A 22,800-nucleotide genomic window follows, 5' to 3' on the forward strand; every position below is an offset into this window, starting at 1 on the left:
CTCCCACCTAGCACCGCGGCTTCCGCTCCGGACACCTTGGGCCGGAAGTGTCGCGTTGCCATGGCGAGGATGGGCGCGGGGCCCGCCCCCGTGGCGCCTGGAGCAGCGCCGGGCTCCAGGGTCCGCCGGGCCGGGTTCAGGGAGCGGCCAGTGAGGTTCCAGGTGAGAGGGCGGGCGATTGTGAGTGAGGGTCGGACCTATATGGGAACGTAGGGGAGGCCCGGCACGGCTGGGCGGGGCATAGCTGGTGAGCCAGCGCCGGTTCTTCTGCGGCCCGGTGCTGGCCGGGCAGTGGAGCGGGTCGTGAGGGGCCTGCAGAAGGGGTGCCAGCGCGGTGGCCAGCGGATGGTGTTTTTTTTTTTTTGTTGTTGTTGTTGTTTTGTTTTGTTTTGTGAAACCTATCAGTGAAGGTAGTTCTTGCAACCTGTTGGTCGCGTAAATCCACCGACAGTCTTCATTCTGACATTAGGACAGCGAAGGGACTTTCCTATGCTTCATGTGGGCTTTGGAGTTCAGTAAAAGCACCCTCTAGAGCCTCTTAAGGTTTCAAGTGCCCCTTTCCTGGAGGCTGTGCCGCATGGATTGTGGTTAGGAGAGGAATGTAGATCGGCCTGTGAAAAGTGTTTGGGCTCCTTTGGGTTCCTTATTGAACCAGTGCTAGAGGCTAGACACAAGGAGGATTAATTATTATGGCTGCAGAAGAGCAGTGTGTGTTGGCTTGCTTCAGACCTGGGAGATAAAGCAAAGTTAGCTGACCTCTCATTGCTCCACCTTTCTTTCTTCCATGTCCTTACTTGGGGGTGCAAGTAGCAGCGAGAAGACAGACCTCAATGAACCCTCCTGGGTGTCTTTGCTCCCTAGATATTCCCTTATAGGATTGGGGTTTTCTTTGGAGACTTTGTCTTGCTTTAAGCAGCCTGGCTCTTTAGAAGACCGCCCGATTCACTTCATGGAAACCAGAGTTGCCACTAGCCCAGCATGGGAGCAGATTTGATTGAGGGACTGTTGGCCTAGTGAGACCTGCCCTCACTGCTAGCTTCATGTTGTCATGGTGACGGGACTTTCAGGCTTTCTGAAGGGCTGCTAGTCTGCCTCTGCTGCTAGTTTTTGCCCAAGGAGGGCTTTTTTTTGGGGGGGGGGGAGAAGGAAGAGGAGGGTTTGCCTCTCCTGATGCCTGGGTTGACTTTCTTCCTTGTTGGATCAGGCCTTCCTGTTCCCTGCCTCGTTTTTTAAAGGAATAATTCTTTTAAGTATTATTTATTTATTGTTTGGGGTGGGTATATGTCATGGTGCACGTGTAGGTGGTCAGAGGATAACTTTGTAGATCTCCTGGAACTGTCATTTTATAGTTGTGAGCTACCAAGTTGTTACTGGGAACTAAACCCTGGTCCCCTGGAAGAGCAGCAACCAGTGCTCTCAACCTCTGAGCCATCTCATCAGTCCCTTTACTATTTGTTTTTGAGATTGGGTCTCACTACATAGCCTAAGCTGGCCTTAAACTTACAGTGTAGCTCAGGCCAGCCTCAAATTTGCAGTGGTTCTCCTGTCTCTGCCTCTCAGGTGTGGACAAGTCATCCAAATTCCAGTCATTTCAAGTCATTTTTTTGCTTATGGGCTATATAACAACAGACTGACCCATGGTTTCCTGAATCCTGGGTTAGAAATCAAAATTGCTATATATATAGAGAAGACCTTTTTAAAAAGAAAGAAACCTTATTTTTAAAAAGATTTGTTCTTATTAAAAACATTTTTGTTTTGGTTTTTCGAGACAGGGATATTAAAAACATTTTTAAAGGTTTATTTCAACTTACAGCTTATAGTCCATCATGAGACAAAGTCAGGGCAGGAACTCAAAGGAGGAACCTGGATCCAAGGACTGAAGGAGAGACCATGAAGGAATACTGTTCACTGGATTGTCTCCGGTGAGTGCTTGGTCTCTTGAGACTGAGTCACGTCACAGATAGTTAGGAGCTGCTGTGTGGGTGCTGGGAGTCAAACCTAGAGGTCCACTGGAGCCGTAGCCCGCGCTCATAAACCTCTGCGCTTTTTCTCTAGTCTGTTAGAATTTTTTAAAATTATATTTGGTGTTTGGGTATTTTGTTTGTATGTATGTCTACATACTTACTATGTGTGTGCAGTGCCCTTGGAAGCCAGAAGAGAGTGTTGAATACCCTGTGACTGGAATTAACAGTTGTGAGCGACTGTGTCAGTGCTGAGGACTGAACCTGGGTCCTCTAGAAAGAAACCTGTGCTTTTTTTCTTTGTGGGTGGGTGTGAGGGTTTCTCTGTGTGGCCCTAGCTATCCTGGAACTCACTCTGTAGACCAGATTGATCTCAAACTCAGAGGTGTATTTGCCTCTGGCTTCCATGTGCTGGAATTAAAGGCATGGGCCACCAATCCCCAGTGAGAAGCTAGTGCTCTTAATCACTTTGACCAATTTTATTTTTATTATTTTAAACTATGAGTATGTGTATGTCTGCAGACGTTGAGTATAGGTGCCCACGGAGGTCAGAGGTGCTGAATCCTCCTAGACCTGGAATTACAGGTGATTGTAATCTGCTCAGTGTGATGCTGGGAATTTACGGTCTTCTGGAAAAACAGCAAGGGCCTTCAGCCGCTGAGTATCTGTTGAGTCCCCCACACTTCCCCCAGCCCCTCTCCCTTTTGTTCTGAGACAGTCTTACAGCATAGTCCTAGTTAGCTTGGATCTTGCTATGTAGACCAGGCTTAAACTCACAGAGATGTCTGCCGATGCATCCCTAACGTTGCAATTAAAGGTGTGTGCAACCACACCTGGCTAGTCTGTCATCTTTTATCTCCTGACCTAAACTGAGTTCATATAAAAAACCTGCAAGGCTATGGTGGCTCACAGCTTTAATCCTAGCACTCAGGAGGCAAAAGCAGACAGGTCTCTGGTCAGCCTGGTCCTCAGTGCCAGTTCCAGAACAGGCAGGACTATACTAAGAAACCCTGTCTTGAAGAACCAGGAAAAAAAAAAAAAAATGGAAGTAGTCCTGTTTTATCCTTTTGATGGTTTATAGAAGCTGTAGGATGTTCCCTTGTGTGTGTGTGCGTGTGGTGTGTGTGTGTGTGTGTCTGTGTGTGTGTGTGTGTCTGTGTGTGTGTTTCTGCACACACATTGTGTCTGGCTTGGTTTTGGTGTTGCTGTGTATTGAACCCAGGGTAACAACCCAGGGCATCTCACATGCTAGGCAAGCACTCTGTTACCTACTACTTCAGGTTTTCCCCCCTTTCCTTTGATGAAGGGTCTTACTATTTAACTCAGGGTGGTCTTAAACTTGTCATCCTTCTACCTCTGCCTTCTTGTTGGGATTTCAGATATATGCCATCACTTCCTGCCCCAACACTCCGGCTTTTATTTCATGAGATGGTGTCTTGCTGTGTACAGTCAGGGTGACCTGGAACTGAGCTTCCGAAATCCTGTGGTTACAGGGAGTAGACCACCATGGCTGGCTTCTGTTTCAAAAATTTTCAAGATAGAAGGTTTGCACCTATGAAACAAGAACCCCTGTTCCTCCTCCTCTAGATGCCAGAAGGCTGTGCTGTACTCTGCTTCTAGGAGTCAGGAACCTCACATAGGTGGAGTCAGACAAAACCTGCCCTTTTATGTCTCACACTTTTGTAGCATGTATGTGCATTCCACTCCTTTTTATAGCTGGGTAATATTCCACTGTGTGGATGTGCCCAGTCTTGTTTGCTTCTGTGTTGATGGTACTTGGATGGTTTCCTGTTCTCTTCTGTTGTGGATGCTGCTGCTATGAGTATAGCCGTGTGGGTAACTGACTCCCAGCTTGTCTTCTGGGACTGTGTCCACAAAGCAATGTGGTTCTTTCCTTTTCTACTGCTGGGTTGACAGAGCTACATCTCATCCTTTAACTGCGGTTTACAGTCCTGTAATACAAAAATAGAAATAATATGAATGTCTCTTCACTCTCTTCAGAGTGAGGTGTGCAGATTAGATTGTTTTGTCTGTGGATTTCTTTTCTTACCTCCTGTACCCTGTGAATAATAACCATCTTCGAAGGGTAGCTGCTCTCCCTCTCTCTCTGGTGAATGTATATATGTATATATATGTATATATACATATATGTGTGTGTGTGTGTGTGTGTGTGTGTGTGTACAGTCATCAGCTCCCTAGTGTTAGCTTGTTTTAGAGGCTCTCCTTCTGTAGTCAGGCCGGTCTGGAATTCAGTATGCAGGACAGGCTGTCTGAGAACTTGTGATGATCCTCTTGAGTGCTGGAATTGCACCACATTTGGCATTCTTGGGGGATTTTGTCTGTATGTTTTGTTTTGTGACAGGGTCTGTATAGCCTAGGCTGGCTTCAGACTTGCTAAGTAGCAGAAGCTGGCTTCAGTCCTTGAAGTAGCCATGTGTGGCATCATGGCCGACTTCCTTGAGATATTTGGCCTCCTTCATGCTATGGACCATGCTGTTTTCTTTCTTCTTTTTCCTGGTGACATCAGGGGCTTCACAGTGTTCTGCCAGCTCCCACCCCCTTCTTTCTACCATCTAGTTTCCAGGAATTTGCTAAGTATAATTTGTTGTTGGTGGTGGTGGTGGGAATATCTCCGTTGATCTTGTCCTTGTGTGTAAGGGGAGTCTCAGACAGCATAACCATTGTTCAATGTAGGACCCTACACTCTCTTGTTCTAAGTCTGGAACTCTTATATCTGTGCCTTTTCTGTCTATAGATCCAAACCTATGTCACAGCCAGCAGTGTGGCCCCTAGGGTCTCTGACCTGCTAATGTGGATTTGAATCAGGTCTCTCTGGAACCAGAGTTTGAGTCAGAACAAGCTTTTCTTTATTCTTCGAAGCTCACCTTTTTCTTTTCTTTTTTCTTTCTTTTTTTTTTTTTTTTTTTTTTTTTTTTTATCTTTTGTGGAGTTTGTGTCTGACAGACCTTAGTTTCCAGTTTACAAGGGAGTGGCAGCCCATTAGAGATGTGTATGGGGCAGTGATGGGAAGTAGTACCTGCAGACACGTTTCCTGGGAAGTGGCTGCTAGGTTTTTTGTCTGCCATCCTTTGTCCTCTCCTCACCCTCACTGAGTGTTTGTCTTCAGCTCTCACTGTGTATCTTTTCAAATGTCCACTGATACTTTAGCCTTCGACCTGGTGCTTTGAGTTAGACCTATTTTGGAGCTAGATGGCAACAGGAAAGGAAGTTTAAGAGGAAGATTGAGAGTCTCCCTTGATGTCTGGGGAAGGGTCCTCCCACATTCTCTACATTTTCTCCACATTCTCCCACATTCTCTACACATGGCAGTAGCCATGTGTACTGAGCTGGCTGGAAGTGTTACATGTACAAATATTTGGGTCCTTCCTGTGGGACAATTAGCCCTGTTGGTATTGAGCCAAACAGCTTTCATTTTTGTACCTCAAAAATAGGGGGAAATTGAATTTATATGGTTCTCCTGTTTATGACAAGGGAGTCAGAACACTGAAAATGAACATAGAGCCTCAGTTGAGGACCAGAACTGTAGCTGAGACCAGAGCATGAGCAGGATCAGAGAAGAGATTTTTTTTTTTTTTTTTTAAGACAGAGTCACCTGAAATTCAGACTGGCTTCCAATTGGGTGTGCAATTCAGTGATGACCTTGAACTACTTACCCTCCTACTTCAGATCCAGAGTGCTAGGATTGTTACTGAAGATACTGAGTCTTAGAGCTTAGTTCCTGAGAGTCCCAATAACAGAAGACAAGTATAGTAAGACGCAGTGTGGCCATATTGGGAAGGAGACTTCAGGAAGAGCTGGTCATCTTAAATCTCTGTCTTCTTCCTCCCGATGTAGCCATACTGAATAAATCATTTTCTGCTTTTACTCTTCATTTGGCTCTCTTAGCTGCTTTACTGCACACAGGCGCGATGGTCTAGAAGACGAAGGTGCTGCCCAGACCTGAGCTGGATCTCTGGGACCTATGGAAGCTGCCCTTTTACAAAGTCCATGTGTGCTCATTACATAGCACTGGCTGGCCTGGACCTCACTATGGCTGTGTAGACCAGCCTTGCCTTGAGCTCACAGAGCTCCACCTGCCCGAGAGGGGACTCTGAGTGATGCACAGCATGCAAGTAGGATGCAGTTCACACTAGTGATTGACTGTTGGCCACTGGGAGACAGTGGAGCCGGGGGCAGACTCACCATGGGTGTGGGAGCATCACAGCAACCTGAGTGGCCAAGATTGGGTTGCAGGGATGGACAGAGTGCTTTGAAGTCTACTGTACTTTTAAATCAACATTGAGGGGGTTGGAGAGATGGCTTAGCAGTTAAGAGCACTGACTGCTCTTCTAGAGGTCCTGAGTTCAATTCCCAGCAACCACATGGTGGCTCACAAGCATCTGTAATGGGATCTGATGCCCTCTTCTGGTGTGTCTGAAGACAGCTACAGTGTACTCACATAAAATAAATAAATCTTAAAAAAAAAAAAAAATCAACATTGAGCTAGGTGGTAATTCAAAACTGTAGTTCCATCACTTTAGCAGGGTCAGACAGGAAGATTCCTGTAAATTTAAGGTCAGCCTGGGTTTCATAGCTAGAGGCCTGGGCCTTAGTGTAGAGACCCTGTCTCAAAATATTGGGGTGGGTTGGAAGCTGGGCTAGGGGTACATCCCTTTAATTCCAGGACTCTGGAGGCAGAGGCAGACAGACCTCTGTGAGTTTGAGGCCAGTCTGGGCTACAAACTGAGACCTTGTTTCAAACCACAACAAATAAACAAACACCTGATTATTCTGAGGCCTTTGTGGTTGGGGATGTGAGAAACGCTAGTTGGCTGGTTCTGGCTCCATTCCAGGATCATGGTCACACTGCCAGCCTGGACTGTGCCATCTGGAGGCTCAATTGGGTTTAAAGACTAGCTTCCCAAAGGGTTTGCTCTATGGCTGTGGGATGGACGCTTTGTGCCTCCACTCATGCTCCCCTAGGACTAGGGGTGTCTGTAGGTCAGTTGACCCCTTGTACAGTCTGCAGGGAGCATGGAGAAGAGGCCATAGTGCCTTTGCTGACTTGACCTTGGACAGATCATTTAAGAATGGTGCTGGGCCTCGGAGGAAGAGGCTTGCCTTAGGAGAAGATTACATTCAGACAGCACTTATGGATTGAATAAGTGACTGAGTGAATGAAACAGGAAGGGCAGGGGACTTTCTAGAGCCCGGGACCTCCTGGGTGATGGTCAATGTGATGGATGCAGAGACACAGAGGACAGACGTATAGTATGGCAAGCACTCTTCTAGCTATGAGCTCAGTTCCTAAGGGTTCTGTCCCTTGCCTGGTGAGTGCTTGAGGCTGAACATTTGAGCTCATGAGTTACACATTACAACTTCTGCAGGAGTCTAGAGACAGGCAGGCAGGTAGGAGTGGAGCCCTGCTGCAGTAGAAAGCTGGGGAAGGACAGGGATTTTAGACACCAAGTGTCTTAGGGTATGGAGGAAGGGCCTGACAGGGGCTGGTAACACCCTCCTTGGCTGGCTTGAGAAACTTGTTGGCCTGCAGCAGTGGTTGTGAAGTTGCCTTGACTCTACAAGATGAGCCCAGAAACCTAAGCCTCTCTCTTGTGGATTCTCAGCTTTCTCTGGCTTGAAACTGGGATACTTATTCTTCTGGCCTCCTGGGGCTGTCTTCAGGTGCCTACTAATGGGAGTTCTGTCTCCTTGGGTTATATGACAACTAATTCTTTTCCCCAGTTTTGCCCAGGCCATCCTGTTGGTTCTTGTTGCTAGTGAGACCTAAGCACACTCCGTAGGCTGTTTATGTCCTTGCTATATGCTAAGAGCTTTCCAGTCCTCTGTGACAAAGCCCTGTTGAGCTTCAGCAAGCTATGTGGTAAGCCTGGACCTGTGACTCCATAGAATAGCACCTGGGGTAGATAGCTAGGCCATGTTTCTGTCCCATAGACACCTGTGGTGGCATGAGAAGGCCACAGTTACTGGTACCTCCTATTGTTTAGTTGTTCTGAGACAAAGTCTTACTATATAGCCTTGGCTGGCCTGAAGCTTGCTTTGTACACCATACTGGCCTGAAACTCAGAGATCCACCTGCTTCCAGAGTGCTGGGATCAAAGCTGTACACCAGGTCAGGCCTGGAACTCACTCTGTAGACCAGGCTGTCCTTGAACTCAGAAACCTGCCTGCTTCTGCCTCCCAAGGATTAAAGGCGTGCATGACCACTGCCTGGGTTTTTCCTTTCCTTTTTTTTTTTTTCCTTCCCCTTCCCCTTCCCCTTCCCCTTTCCCTTTTCCCCTTCCCCTTTTCCCCCTTTTCCCCTTCCCCTCCCCCTTCCCTTTCCTCTTTCTCTTTCTCTTTCTCTTTCTCTTTCTCTTTCTCTTTCTCTTTCTCTTTCAGTTCCCTTTTTGAGACAGGGAATCACTATGGCCCAGGGTGAGAGGGTGAGAGGGTGAGAGGGTGAGAGGGTGAGAGGGTGAGAGAGTCTAGAACTTTACCTGAGGCTGAGCTTGAATCCTGATCTTTTGCCTAAGCCTCTCAAGCTGTTGGCATTACATGTGTCTTTAAAATTTTTTGTTTTCTGTATATGAGTGTTCTGACTGCCTGCATGCAGTGTATGTGCCTGGTACCTGCAAAGGCCCAAAGAGGGTATTGGATCACCTGGAACTGGAGTTAAAATAGGTGTGAGCTGTCATGTTGCTGTGTGAGCTGTCATGTTGCTGTGTGGGTGCTGGGAATTGAACCCAGGTCTTGTGGGAGAGCAGCAAGTTCTCTTAAACACTGGGCCACCCCTCCAGCCAGTTCTTACTCATTCTTTTTTGAAGTAGGTTGGATCACATACAGTAACTAAGAAGAACTTCCTTCTCTAGGTCCCCTTAAGTAAAGTTGTACCTCACTACAACACACAGATCTCAAAGGGGGGAACATGACTCATGTAGGCTTCACTGCTTCACACGTCTGTGTGCTTGTTAGCCCTGTGCAGTCTAGTCCTCCTACACCCAGCCCCCACCCCCACTCTGAGCGCCTCTGGGGACTTGTGTATCACAGTGTATGTGTGTATGTACCATGTTAGGAATAGTCTACCTATAGTCTTATAGTATGCCACGCTTTTGCAACCAGCATCCATCCAAGCCATACCCAGCAGCTGGAACAGACCACTGTTCTGTAGCTGTCCATCTCATCCAGACAGGCTGTTTCCAGGTCTTAGCCATTATAACTTCTATGAAAGTTTTATGAACGTCACATAAAGATTAGAGAGTTGTTTGTTTCTTTTCGTTTCTCTTCTCTAATTTTCTTTTCTGAGACAGGGTTTCTCTGTATAGTCTTGGCTGTCCTGGAACTCGCTGTGTAGACCAAGCTGGTCTTACACTCAGAGATCCACCTGCCTCTGTCTCTTGAGTGCTGGGATTAAGACGTGTGCCACCACTGCCCAGCCAGGTTAGAGTTTTTAAATTATTATTATTACTCCTTTAAACATATGATGTGTATGTGCACACATATGTATCCAGTGAAATCAAATGGGGTCAGATTCACTGGAACTCAAGTTAGCTGCCTAACGCAGGTGTTGGGAATCAATGAAAAGTTTATGCTCTTAACCACTGAGTCATCTCCCCTCCATTCAGACTGTATTTCTTTGAGATGATTATCAACTAAAGATTCAGGTCCTGTGGTAGCCACATGTTTAGGTATTTTCCTTGGTTTTGTTTTGTTTTTGTTGTTGTTCTTTTTGAGACAGGGTTTTTGTATGTAGTCCTAGCTGTTCTAGAAATCACTCTAGACCAGACTGGCCTTGAACTCAGAGATCTGCCTGACTCTGCCTCCCAAGCGCTGGGATTAAAGGCTAAAGGTGTGCACCACTACTGCCTGTCCTCCTTTTAAGACAGGTTCTTACTGAAACTGAGCTGTCCTGGAATTTGGAGTCTTATCCCATGTTGGGATTATGGTGTGCTACTATGCTCTGCTTTGCTACTTCTTTTGTCTTTGGTACTGAGGGGAGAGCCCAGGGCATCTCTGCATGCTAAACTCATGCCCTGGGCACCCCCCCCCCCATTTTAAGACCCCACTGATGTGTTTTCTGAAGAGTAGTGGTATTTACAGTAGAGCGTGGGACTCCGTTTTCTTTATGTCTTGGCTGTTCCTGTATCTCACACTTACTTTGCTTGCCCTTGTGGTTAGTGATATTAACTTCCTTTTCATGGACCACTTGTAGCTTTACGTGTAGATGTAGAGCTCACTTAGGTAAAGGATCAAGGTTATTATTGACTTTAGAGATGGTTCGGAGAGACCAAGAGTAGTATTGTACTTTGCTTGGAGAGGACTTAAGTTTGGTTCCTAGTGCAATTGCTTAGAACTCCAGTTTCCAGGGATCTGATGTCCTCTTCCAGCCCCACAGGTACCTGTACTTATGTGCATACACACACACACACACACACACACACACACACACACAAAATAAAAATAATTTAAAATTACTGTACAGTATTTTAGATAGCGTCTCACTGTATAACAGCTTAGGCAGGCCTTAGACTTGTGGTTCTACTGAGTTAGCCTCCCAAGTGCTGGGATTATCTGTGTGCCTCACTGAGCCTGGTTAAGACAGAAATCCAGTTGAGCTGATGCTGTTTTCTATACTGCTGGGGGTTGAGTGTGTGTTGAGTTCATGCTGGGTAAGCATTACATCACTAAGTTCTGTCCTCAGCTTCCTGTACAGAAACAACCTTTTCTACAGTTTTGCAGCATTATAAATCTAAGGGCTTCTTTTCCTGCCTGCTGTTTATCAGTTTATTTCTTTTCTCTTTTCTTTTTCCTTTCCTCTTCTCTTCTCTTCCTTTCTTTTGAGACAGAGTCTCTCTACATATCCCTAGCTGTCTTGGAACGGACTGGTAGACCAGACTGCCCTCAAATTTACCTCTGTCTCCTGAATGCTAGGATTAAAGGCATGTACCACTATACCTGGCTTTAGGATGCTAGGATTATGGACATGAGTTACCATGCTTTGTTCTTACTGGTTTGTTTATTGTTTTCTGAAACGGGTTTCATGTGTCCTGTGTATGATAGCCTCAGACTCACTGTGTAGCCCAGGATGACTTAACTTTTGACCCTCCTTTCTCTATCTGTCAAGTACTGAGATTATAGGCATAACTTGGTTTGATGACGTGATGGGGACTGAACGAGGTGCTGCATTCCTTGTGGTGGTTTACTTCTTTGTGTGCGCCTATGTGTGCAAAAGTGTATGTGTGCACATGTGTGCATGTACATGTAGAAGCCAGAGGTTGGCATTAGCCTTGGTTGCTCTCACTTATTTATTTATTTATTTATTTATTGACACAGGGTCTCACTGTGTAGCCCTGGCTGTCCTGGAACTCACTATGTAGACCAGACTAGCCTTAGGATTGTTTGCCTCTGCCTCCTGTGTACTGGGATTAAAGATGTTCACCATCCTGTACTACTCTACCTTATTGTTTCAGATAGAGTCATTCACTAAACCTGGAGCTCAGTGATTGGCTAAACTAACTGGCCAGTGAGCTACAAGATCTGCTACTTGCCACGCCCACTCTACTCCCAGGACTGGGTCTACAGACACATTCTATCTCCTCTGGCTTTTGTATAGATGTGGATCCAAGCTCAGGTCCTTCAGCTTGCACAAGAAGCACTTCACTGAACCTTTTCCCCAGCTCCATGGCTCGTTTCTTTATCCTTAAGCAAACACCTCTGGGGCTCAGTTACTGCAGTTTCATAATAAACTGTAATGTGTAATTACCAAGGTAAACCAGAATTTCCTTTTCATGATTGTTTTGCCTGTTAATGCACAGTTGCATTATGAGCTGCACGTGCACTGCTGGGAACTGCATAGCCGCAGATGAGCTTGGGGCGGGGGCACTAACTTTTCACTCCTGAGGCTTTTGACCACAGTCAGGGCGGCTCCCTTTATTTACTTAGGTCTTGTCTCTTATCTTTCAATATTGTTTTATGGTTCTCTGTGTGTGCGTTTTGCTAAGTTTTTTAGTAAGTATTTGTGTTTTGAGATAATCTCATGATAGAGACAGAGGGCTCTGTGTTGGTTTTGTCTTTGTTTCAGCCTAGGAGAAGTAAAGCAAAGGGAACAGTGAGATTCCTGTCCATCAGGTGGCCGACCGGCAGTAGCACTCAGGAGCAGGCAGCTCTGTGTGGCTATGTTCTTAGCTCTGTTGGCTTCCCCAGTGATGTTAGAGCTCTAACCAGAGAGCTCAGAGCTGAGGCTGGTTGGGGGTGAGAACAGCACTGTGGAGATGTGAATGCTGGACTCTTGGGCTGGGGAAGACTAGCTGGAGGGTACAGTTGGGACAGAGGAAGAAGAGGCCAAGGCTGTGAGGTGCATAGACATGCAAGATTACCCAGCAGAATACTCAGACCATCAGGAATTCAGCTATAGAAGGAGGTTGTGGGGGAGGAGGGGAGGCTAAGACTCTATGGAGAGGAGACAGTGCTTTGCAAGGATAGCAAGGGACAAAGAGCTCTTAGGGGAACGCCAGCGGGGTGGGAGCAGCATTCAGAAACTACAGTCTCTCAAGAGAGGAGATGGGCTTACTGGCCACCATTCAAGCTGTTGTTGGGTTTCAGGCCTTGAAGACGTGTGGGGTGTAGGTCAAAAGTTCCCTTCCCATTTAAGCCAATGCTCTGGTGAGGGGTTCCCTTACAAAGTACTACTCCCTCTGGAAGGCTGCTGCTGAGTTGCAGGGATGTGGAGAGCTGGGAGGCTGTGTCTAAGGTTCAGTGAGCCTCAGAATGTAGACAGGTTGGCCTCGAACTCACAGAGATCCAACCTGCCTCTGCCTCCCAAGTGCTGGGATTAAAGGCGTGCACCACCATGCCCAGCTTGGTCATCTGACTTCGGACCTTGTAGGGTTTCTGTTGCTGTGATAAAATAAAGACTGAAATAATTTGAGAGAGCCTACAGACCATCATCTAGGGAAGCCACAGAGGAACACTGCTATTGGCTTGTTCTCGATGTCTTCCTTAGCTTGCTTGCTTCTATAACCCAGGACCACACTCGGGGGTGCCACTGCCCACAGCAGCAGTCAAGAGCCTGTCCCCAGGCCGGAGTGAGGCGGTGTTTTCTTGATTGAGGTTCCCTCTTCCCAGGTGACTCTAGTTTGTGTCAACTTGATAGAAACTAACCAGCACAGTGAATTAAGAACCTTCTCCATAAAACCTTGTAGGGCTTATTTAGTTATGTTTCTTTGGTCAGTGGCCAGGTTTGTTTGTTTGTTTGTTTGTTTTGTTTTGTTTTTAACCATTGTTTTATTTTACAGTGTTGCTTGCAGTGAGTGGCTAGATGCATGCCAGGTACTTTGTGTCTGTCAGTACAAAGTAAGAGTGAGCTTCTTAGAGCTGGGCTTGACAGAACATGGCAGATGCCCTGAACTGTGAGCCACAGTCGTTGTGACCAAAATTTTCAACCCATTTTTCTACTATGAGGTCAGGCACATTCTGTGGACCCAGCATATAAACCATGGGGCTAAAGCTTGCTTCCTTCCATACTTCACCCAGTGGCTTAGAAGGGCTGTGCTGGTCCCCAGCTGTGTTCTCTGGATAGCCATCAGCCCACCGAGATTCCCTTGTGCCATTTCTACTCTTAGACAGCCTTCCTGGGTGTGAACAAGAAGAGGAGCTCATTTACCCAGAATCCTGTGAGCTTCTGCATCCATGTCAGTATGTTGAAGCCCCTGTTTTCAGCCCCTCCTCTGCTTTGACTTGTGGCAGAAATGAAGGCATAGACGTCATTCTGCAGACTGGCAGGGTCTTATGTGCTTGCTTCATAACTGTAGATCTCTAGGGAGGTACCTTCTTGCCACAGACCAAATAAAACTCTGGGTTGATGTCATCTTGTCACAGCCAGGGACTCTTTCATCAGCTGGCCTGCTGCTACCCACCGTCTTGCCAGCCTCCCTTGTATGTGCAGCCAGAGGCAGAAGGGCTTTCTCCTGTCTGCCTCCTTGGCTTGCTGAATGGGCCTTAGTATGGGAGGATATTCCAGTAGAGGATATCAGAGAGAAGAACCATTCACGGTCTGGTGATGCACCTCCAGAGAGGTGCGCTGTGCACTCTGTGCACACCCGCGCCTGTAGCAGCTGCACTGGTTTGGGTTTTGGTTTCCCCACTCTGTAGCTCTTCTCTGAACCTTTCCTCCCTTTGCTCTCTCTCTCTGTCCTTTCTCTGGACATCTGTCCTTTGTCCCCATTTCTGGGTCATCTGCCTCCATCTTTATCCTTCCTTGTTCCCATGTGTTTAGGACCCTTAACAGCTGTCAGGCTCTGGGCTCACTACAGATACCATGTGATAGGTTAAAAGGTACCAGGTAGTGATTAACAGGGCAGTGCTAGCTACACATGGAATCGGAAGCTATCACTGCAGGATAGTGGAGAACATTTGGGCATCTATCTGATAAAGATGTTCTTGGTGGTCAGGGCTGTCCCAGCATGCCCTTCATTTGGGTCTGGAGTACTTAGACCTGCTGGAGTCAGTTTCTGTAGCTTTCTCAGCCAGAAAAATAGATTTTGTCTGTAGCAATGACTATCCTAGCTTGGTTTCCCTGAGCATAAATTGGGGATGATGGGAAGTGCTTGCTAATAGAGGGTTAGATAGTGGGGAAGAGTAGGGAAGCTGAGCGCCCCAAGTAGTTGGCTGCATTCTCCTTGGAGCTGTAGAGAATGGTTAGGGTGCTGGTCTTGTGGGGTGAAGATCAGCCGCCGTGTTGGGTGGCTGTAGGCTGGGTCAGTCCAGTGGTGCTCAGGCTGAAGGATGGGGACAGAGGTCAAAGTCCTTGCTTGGTGCCACATTCCTGGTTCAGCTCAGCTAAGTCTGAAGCCCAGTTCTGGGGTAAATCAACCAAATTGTCTCTATTTTACATTCCAGAGAGACTCTGGGAAGGCTTTGCAGAGTAGAGCAGGAGTTGCCCTCCCTCCTCAGCCCAGTTTTGGTTTTGGTGGTGATGTGGCCATGTGGTAGGACTGCTGTACTGGTCATCAGGCCTTGGTAGATTAGCTGTCTTCGTGACTCTGCCAGGCTAGGAGAGGAACCACACCTTAGTCGGGTCCAGCTGGGTCAGCCAAGATTCAGATAGGCAAGAGCTGGTCTTTCTAGAACTTCAGAAGAGTCCACTGACTTTTAGCTGGCCTATTCCCTTAAGGCTGCCTTCTGGGGGAAAGCCAGGTAGACAGCTCCTGGAAGCAGAACTGAAAGCTTAGAACTCAGCCTGCTAGGAGCTGGGCTGCAACACCCTTAGAATAAGAATCATTTCAGTAGGCTGCATTTGCAGGGTAGGCCTGGGCTTACTGGGGTCTCTTGTGGTCCTATCTCAGATCACACAAGAGTTTGTTCTCAGGCACATTCCAAACAGGTCATTATGAAGATGGGCCACCAGGGCTAAACACTGTATTGGGGAAGACAGGGCCTCCTGGGTAGTCTGGAGTGGCTAGAAGCCTTGCTTATCTTCTTTCAGCAGCCAGAGAGCTGTCTGAAACAAAACAAAAGCCAGCATGTTTTCTGCTTGAGAAGTGGTTGCTATCCTTGGGTTGATTTCTCTTTTATAGGACAAGGACATCAGGGTATCTTTCCTTTTGTCTAATGGCGGCAGGGGAGACAGCTCTTAATTCCTCTTCCTGAGGATACTAGGGTCCCTGTGACTTCAGCTGAGTGTCACTCGGTATAGCAGATACAGTGGGTGGACTGAGCTGGCTTTCTGATGGGAGCAAGGCAGATGGTAGACTACAAGAAACTCCGTAGGCAGAGTATGCCAATGCTATGCCTTGGGAGCCCAGGGAAGAAATGTTGCCCAGCCCAGCCAGCTCTGTTCTACTGTTAGCCTGCACAGCCTTTTCTGAAAAGGATGGGTAGGGCCTGAGCTAGCCCATGCCCTACTCTTTCCTAATTATGTGGGGAAGAGTAAGCCAGAGCACCCCCTCCTCCATGTGTTGTTGACTTTCACTGTGCTGGGGGAAGCTGGTGGGTTCCACACAGGGCTCCCCTGGAGCCTCGTCCCATGGCTGACCTTGATGTGTTTCCTTATTCGTATTTACTTCTCAGGTGTGTGTGACGGCCAGAAGGGGAGGTTCCCCTGAGAAAATATTGACAGAACTCATGTCTCCTAGCTGCCTAGAGATTGTCACCCTTGGACGCTGTACGCTGGAATCCCAGGACTGCCCGTACTCCCTGGCCTTTGCTGCCATGGCTTCTTAGACCTGGTTGTGCTGACTGAAAAGCCAGCCATAGGACTGAGAGCAGCCAGCATGGAAGAAGAGCAGGGGTTCCCAGGAGCTACCAGGGGCTTGCTGCTGACTGGCCCTGCCCTCCATTGTCCTAGGCAGGGTGCCAAGAAGCTAGAACTTTGTTATCTGGGCAATTAGCTTCAGACCCTGGACTGAGGCCGGCCAGGTCTTAGGGCTACTTCCCACAGGCTGTGCACCCTGACCCCAAGAGGGAGGCGAGGCCGTGTGTACAGAGGCCCTGCCAGCTGAACACTTGAGGTGTCAGTCCTGCCTGGGGAACAACTGCGGCCTTCCCCACTTACACACCTTCTAGCCCACCCCATGCCACACTGCCCTCCCTGACTGGGCTCTGCCCCTTAGGGCAGCTGGGCCTGGTTACAGTGTGGGGCCTCCCTTCTCAGCCTTGCTAGGGATAGAGGGCACCAAGTCTTACAAAGGGGATGCCCCCAAGGGTGCCAGTGCAGCCAGCTGCCCCACCCTTCAGGCTTGTCCTGGCCCCCCAAACCCAAATTGTGGTGCCCCAAAACGCCCTGTGGGCAGACATCCACCACCATGGCCGAGCACTTGGAGCTGCTGGCAGAGATGCCCATGGTGGGCAGGATGAGTACCCAGGAGCGGCTGAAGCATGCCCAGAAGCGACGTGCCCAACAGGTAAAGATGTGGGCCCAGGCTGAGAAGGAGGCCCATGGCAAGAAGGGCCATGGGGAGCAACCAAGGAAGGAGGCGGCTGGCCTCAGGCCTCGGAAGCATGTCCTCTTCCCTCCCAGCATTGCCCTTCTGGAGGCTGCTGCTCGAAACGACTTGGAGGAAGGTGAGTGTGCTTGAGTCCTAGGGCAGAGCAAAGCAGGCACTCCCATCTGTCTGGGTGTGGCCCTGCTTTTGTTGGCTCAGAATTAGGCCTAGAACTGTCTGTCTCCAGCTCCTGGGCTCCAGCCACAGCTCTGATACTGATAATGAACTGTCCTTAATAGGAGGTGGATACAAGGGGACTTTCTGTGAGGAAAGTCAGGTTATGAGGGCTGGACCATAGGTAAACACATTGAGGGTTGCAGAGAAGTCTAATATTTTAGAAGGTGGCCATCACTGCCTCTTAACAGTGTGTCCCATGAATCCTTTCCCTTTATGTATCCTTCCAAGCCCCATCTCTGGAGAGTTGGACAGCGTCGTTCATTTCTGGTTAGAGATGGAGTGGGTCCTAGAACACACATGGCCTGACACCACTACACACTTCCCCAGGCCCTGCCTTTGACTTCTCTGACTGGAGTCTTCCTAGTACAAAGACAAGTTTAACCTTAGTGGGCTCTTTCCTTCCCTGTGCCCCATGCTTGTAACTTCTGGGGCCTGAAGGAAGAGGCACCTGGTATCTCTTGAGGACCCTTCCTGCTTTTCTCTTCTTACAGTCCGCCAGTTCCTTACCAGTGGGGTTAGCCCCAACCTGGCCAATGAGGATGGCTTGACTGCACTGCACCAGGTAAGCGCCTGCAGGAGTGGGTGGGGCTGCCTGGCCTTGCTGGGGGTCAGGGCATGGGGCTTAGGTGGGGCTGCCTGGCCTCTCTGGGGTCAGGGGCTTAGGTTGCTTGTTTGCAGTGCTGCATTGATGACTTCCAAGAGATGGCACAGCAGCTCCTGGAAGCTGGGGCTGATGTCAATGCTCGAGACAGTGAGTGCTGGACACCGCTTCATGCTGCGGCTACCTGTGGCCATCTGCATCTGGTGGAACTCCTTATTTCACGGTAGGACCTGCTGGGTGTCCACATAGTGGCTCAAGTGACCTGTCTGGGATGCTTCCTCTGTCCTTACCTCTTCTGTCAATCCTACCTGGGATCTCAGAGGGAAGAGTATGTTCACTGTGTTCTTTGGCCTGCCTGGCAGGCTAGACTTCCAACTCTGGACCAAGGGCTTCTTCACAGTCAGATGCCGTTTGGTCAGTGTTGAGGATGGACTTGGTAAGGAGCGAAGGGGAATGGGGTGACCAGCTGTCTAGGAGGAATTGCCTGGATTCCTCTACCCTTAGGTAGAGCAGAGGAAGCTAGTGGCTTCACTAGATTCAGGGGCTTCTCCATTAGGTGAGGTATAAAAGCTTGGTCATCCTTGTGTGAACAGATGGCTGTCACACACAACTTTCTTGGTAATGGATTAAGGGTGCATAGCTAGCAGGTCCTCGGGGCTCCTTTTGAAGCTGGTGTTGAGCTGCAGGCATCCTGGATCTGCTCTTCTACCATACACAGGCACCCCTTGTATGTTCTGGGTGCTCCAGAGGCCTTGCATGTCTGCAAGTGCCTCTGCTGTATTTATGGGGGTAGATGGGTGTCAGAAACCTGAAGCCTGGATGGGTACAGACTGCAGGTTGGCTAGAGACTGGTAAGTCTAGCTTGATCAGGGTCTAGTAGGGGATGACTGCTAATCAGGCCTGAGGCCGGCTTTTCTCCCGGAAGCTAGGGCTTTGTGTTCCTCCTTCCTGCCTTCTCTTCTCAAGGACAGTGCTAGGCCGAAGGAAGCTGCCGCTGCCATTGAGGGGAAACTTGCTGCAAGGGGATTGAGGAGCTGTAGTATGAAGGCACTGAGGCTGGTGGCTTGTTTGTTTTCCTCGTAGTGGTGCAGATCTCCTTGCAGTAAATACAGATGGGAATATGCCCTATGACCTGTGTGAGGATGAGCAGACACTGGATTGCCTTGAGACTGCCATGGCCAATCGTGGTGAGTGCTGTGCCTGCCTGCAAGGGGTGGTGCCCTAGTGGTGCCCTAGGTCATGCCTTCTCTGAGCCATCTTGCCTCTCAGGTATCACCCAGGACAGCATTGAGGAGGCCCGGGCAGTGCCAGAGCTGTGCATGTTGAATGACCTCCAGAACCTCCTGCATGCTGGGGCCAACCTCAATGACCCTTTGGATCATGGGGCTACTCTGGTGAGAACTCAGCCACTTGGGGGTGTTTGTCCTGGGGCAGGTACTTGGAAGGGGTTCAGGGATTCAGGGCTGAGTGGTCTGCCTGCAGCTGCACATCGCCGCTGCTAATGGGTTCAGTGAGGTGGCTACCCTGCTACTGGAGCAAGGAGCCAGCCTGAGCGCTAAGGATCATGACGGCTGGGAGCCTCTGCATGCTGCAGCTTACTGGGGTCAGGTGAGTGTGCACAGGAGCAGGGAGAGGGTAGGTTCCTGGCTCTAGCTAGAGCCCTCAGCCAAGCAGCTACTGCTGGCTGCCTGCAGGTGCACCTGGTAGAATTGCTTGTGGCACATGGGGCTGATCTGAATGGAAAATCTCTGGTGGACGAGACACCCCTCGGTGAGTGTGGGGTTGCCTACATCTGGCGGAAGGGATTGGCCATGAACATGCCCATGACACCTTTGTCCATCTCTCCTCAGATGTATGTGGTGATGAAGAGGTAAGAGCCAAACTGCTGGAGCTCAAGCACAAGCAAGATGCACTCCTGCGGGCCCAGGGCCGCCAGCGCTCCCTTCTGCGCCGCCGTACCTCTAGTGCAGGCAGCCGTGGGTAAGCCTCCTGCTGTGGTCACTATCCACTTGCTGAGACCTAGGCTTTGCCCCCATGGATGTCAGTGGCAGTGGAGCCCCAGTAGGATTTGTGGGCATTGGTTGTGAGATGGATGATGATGTGTCAACTTCCTCTCCCCTAGGAAGGTAGTGAGAAGAGTGAGCCTGACACATCGCACCAACCTGTATCGAAAGGAGCATGCCCAGGAGGCCATTGTGTGGCAACAGCCAGCTCTCACCAGTCAAGAACCTGTAGAGGATGAAGACAGGCAGACAGACGCCGAGCTCTGGCTCCAGCCCCCAGAGGTGAGCATGCAGCCTCTGCACTGCCCCACGTTCGGAGCAGTCTTGGTGTATGAGCTGATTATTTAGTGCCTAGTCCTCTATCCTCACTAGCCCCCTATGGAGGTGGGAGGCCCAGTGGTCCCGTGCTTCTAGATGGGCTAGTGCCACTCAGGTATATGCTGCTGTCCCTCCCCCTCATGTCTGTCTGTCTGCCACCACTTCACACAACTTGAAGTCCAAGGCTGGGGTAGGTGAGAGCAAGGCTGGGGTAGGTGAGAACAAGGCTGGGGTAGGTGAGAACAAGGCTGGGGTAGGTGAGAGCAAGGCAGGGGTAGGTGAGAGCAAGGCGGGGGTAGGTGAGAGCAAGGCTGGGGTAGGTGAGAGCAAGGCTGGGGTAGGTGAGAGCAAGGCTGGGGTAGGTGAGAGCAAGGCTGGGGTAGGTGAGAGCAAGGCTGGGGTAGGTGAGAGCAAGGCTGGGGTAGGTGAGAGCAAGGCTGGGGTAGGTGAGAGCAAGGCTGGGGTAGGTGAGAGCAAGGCTGGGGTAGGTGAGAGCAAGGCTGGGGTAGGTGAGAGCAAGGCTGGGGTAGGTGAGAACAAGGCTGGGGTAGGTGAGAGCAAGGCTGGGGTAGGTGAGAGCAAGGCTGGGGTAGGTGAGAGCAAGGCTGGGGTAGGTGAGAGCAAGGCTGGGGTAGGTGAGAACAAGGCTGGGGTAGGTGAGAACAAGGCTGGGGTAGGTGAGAACAAGCACCACCTGATGGCCTCTGGGGTCCTGGCTCTGCCCACAGGACGACAGCCCTGAGGTGGCCAGACCGCACAATGGCCAAGTAGGGGCCCCCCCAGGGAGACACCTGTACTCCAAGCGTCTAGATCGGAGTGTCTCCTATCATCTGGGTCCTGAGGAGAGCGGTGCCCCTGATGCCCTCGTCCGGGACAAGGCCCACCACACACTGGCAGAACTTAAACGCCAGCGAGCAGCTGCAAAGCTTCAGCGACCTGCCCCTGAAGGGCCTGAGACCTCTGAGCCTGGCCTGTCTGTTGTCACTGAAACCTCCCAGCCTGACTGTGGCTTCAGCACAAGTGGGGACCCACCCCTGCTCAAGCTTACTGCTCCCTCAGAGGAGGCATCTGTGGAGAAGAGGCCATGCTGTTTGCTCATGTGAAATGTGATTCCTCAGTATGGCAGGGTTCAACCCGGTTCCCAGCCAGAGGCTTCCTCATGACCTCTGGCCTGGTGACCCACTTCAGCACATACCCCAGTGCTGTAGGGGAGCTGGCACAGAACCCCATCCCCCTCCCAGCCCAGGACACTGGCCACCTTGCTCAGGGATGGACTATGCAGAGCTCTACCTATGGGCCTCAGGCCACAGACTGCTTATTTTGTGACTCTTGATAAAGGCTGTTTGCCACTGAGCCTTCCCATGTGTCTCACTGGTTAGGAGCCACCCATGCCCAGGAGCACCCAAGCCTGTAGACAGGTGCATGCTGGGGCTTGAAGGTAGCAGCCCCAGCCTTTGTGGGAGGAAAGCTTAAGGCCACAGGCAAGAAGCCCAGCCTTAACCTCCACCCCTCCTAGCTGGTTCAGCTTCTTGGAGGCTTCTCTGTAACCCTTTGCTTTCCCGAAAGCAGTAGGACACTTTGGAAAAAACTCTTTGTGGGTGACGGAGTGGGTGACCATGGAGAGGGACAGGGACCCTGCCTGGAAGGGATACAGTGTTTTCCACAGGATTGGGCCAGAGCCAGCAGGGTGAAACAGGCAAAGGCTGTCATTAGTTAGGTACTTGCCAGGGTCATGGTCTCAGTTTCTGGCATGAAGCCCTGATCCTGGGGCATGTCTGCCAGCTTCCGCCTGTGCTGGTATAGGTGACAAGCAGTTGGCCACTCAGGCTGTGCTGGCTAGGCACAATGTATTGGCGTGAGAGGGGCCCTTTAGGGGCCTCAAGCTAGAGGGAAGAAGGCAATTCTAGATCATGGCCATTGGGTTTATCTTTGCATGGCTATCTCTACCAGATCACATGGGCACTGACCTGGTATCCATCCCCAGGGCCTGTCCTTCCTCTAGCACCTGTGTTTGGAGGGTTAGTGTCCTTGGAAGGGCTGGGGGGAGGGTTGGTGGTGACTGCTGGTTAAATTTAGAGTAAGGCTGTGCCGCTGCCTGAAGTTCACCTGCTACCACTGCTATTTGGTCTCTGCTGGTAAGAGGCAGGCAGTGGCAGGTTCTGCCAGGGCCAAGCCTATATTAATCTGTCCTGTGTCCTGAGGGCCAGAGAAAGGCCACTGAGCTGGGGGGCTACTGTGGCATCAGAGCCAAGAGATCAGAGGTGAGTGTGTCCCCACTCCAGGGCCTCTTGTATTTTTTCTGGCCTCCAGGGACAGAGGGATCAAGGCTCACCTCATGCCTTCCTAGCTACCTGCTGCCCAGCTTAGAAGTCAGTCTCCCCAGCCCTCAGCCTGAGCCATAGATGGGGTGGGCTTAGATGACCGGGGCTGAGCATGTCTATAAGCTTCCTGCAAGGCCAGTGGGAGTTGGGTACTATGGGCCTATCAGAGCTCACTTCCTGCTCTCTCTACCAATCAGGAGCAGCAGGGAAAAGGACTTAGTTACCCTTGGCCTGGGTTGTGGACCTAAGGGCACCCTCAGGCTGATGTGTATTGAAAGGGCATGAGGGCAGTCCAGGGTGAGGTGTGTCCAGAACTAGCTGTCCTGTCTCCAGTCTCTTCCCCTCCCCCTAAACCCTTGCAGTGGCTCATCAGGGACCAAGGTCCAACCATAGCACTCTGGCAGTCCCCATGGAACCCAGAGACTGAACATCTTCCTCCCT

At 50.0% G+C, this 22,800-nt stretch overlaps 1 protein-coding gene across 2 annotated transcripts; it reads left to right on the forward strand.

Annotated features, from left to right (window-relative positions):
• Positions 1–26: 26 nt before the first annotated feature.
• Ppp1r16a (protein phosphatase 1 regulatory subunit 16A) lies at positions 27–21,391 on the forward strand. 2 transcript variants are annotated; one of them, XM_034515996.2, is made up of 12 exons: positions 27–162; positions 1,814–1,922; positions 16,026–17,018; positions 17,608–17,678; positions 17,795–17,940; positions 18,801–18,904; positions 18,987–19,111; positions 19,200–19,325; positions 19,412–19,487; positions 19,568–19,697; positions 19,840–20,002; positions 20,767–21,391. In XM_034515996.2, the coding sequence occupies exons 3-12, from the start codon at positions 16,760–16,762 to the stop codon at positions 21,139–21,141; spliced, it is 1,575 nt and encodes a 524-aa protein (XP_034371887.1). In that variant the 5' UTR covers positions 27–162; positions 1,814–1,922; positions 16,026–16,759; the 3' UTR covers positions 21,142–21,391. The 2 variants fall into 2 exon arrangements, with proteins under 2 accessions (XP_034371887.1, XP_034371886.1); XM_034515995.3 differs by lacking the exon at positions 1,814–1,922 and having other exon boundaries at positions 28–162.
• Positions 21,392–22,800: the final 1,409 nt, after the last annotated feature.

This window comes from Arvicanthis niloticus, chromosome 13, assembly GCF_011762505.2.
Source record: "Arvicanthis niloticus isolate mArvNil1 chromosome 13, mArvNil1.pat.X, whole genome shotgun sequence".
Classification (NCBI taxonomy): Eukaryota; Metazoa; Chordata; class Mammalia; order Rodentia; family Muridae; genus Arvicanthis; species Arvicanthis niloticus.

Excerpts from the sequence above, each read along its gene's own strand:
- Ppp1r16a (XM_034515996.2), top strand. The coding sequence starts at position 16,760 with ATGGCCGAGCACTTGGAGCTGCTGGCAGAGATGCCCATGGTGGGCAGG. Across the intron at positions 18,905-18,986 it reads GACTGCCATGGCCAATCGTG|GTATCACCCAGGACAGCATT; the intron begins GTGAGTGCTGTG and ends CTTGCCTCTCAG. Across the intron at positions 19,112-19,199 it reads TGGATCATGGGGCTACTCTG|CTGCACATCGCCGCTGCTAA; the intron begins GTGAGAACTCAG and ends GTCTGCCTGCAG.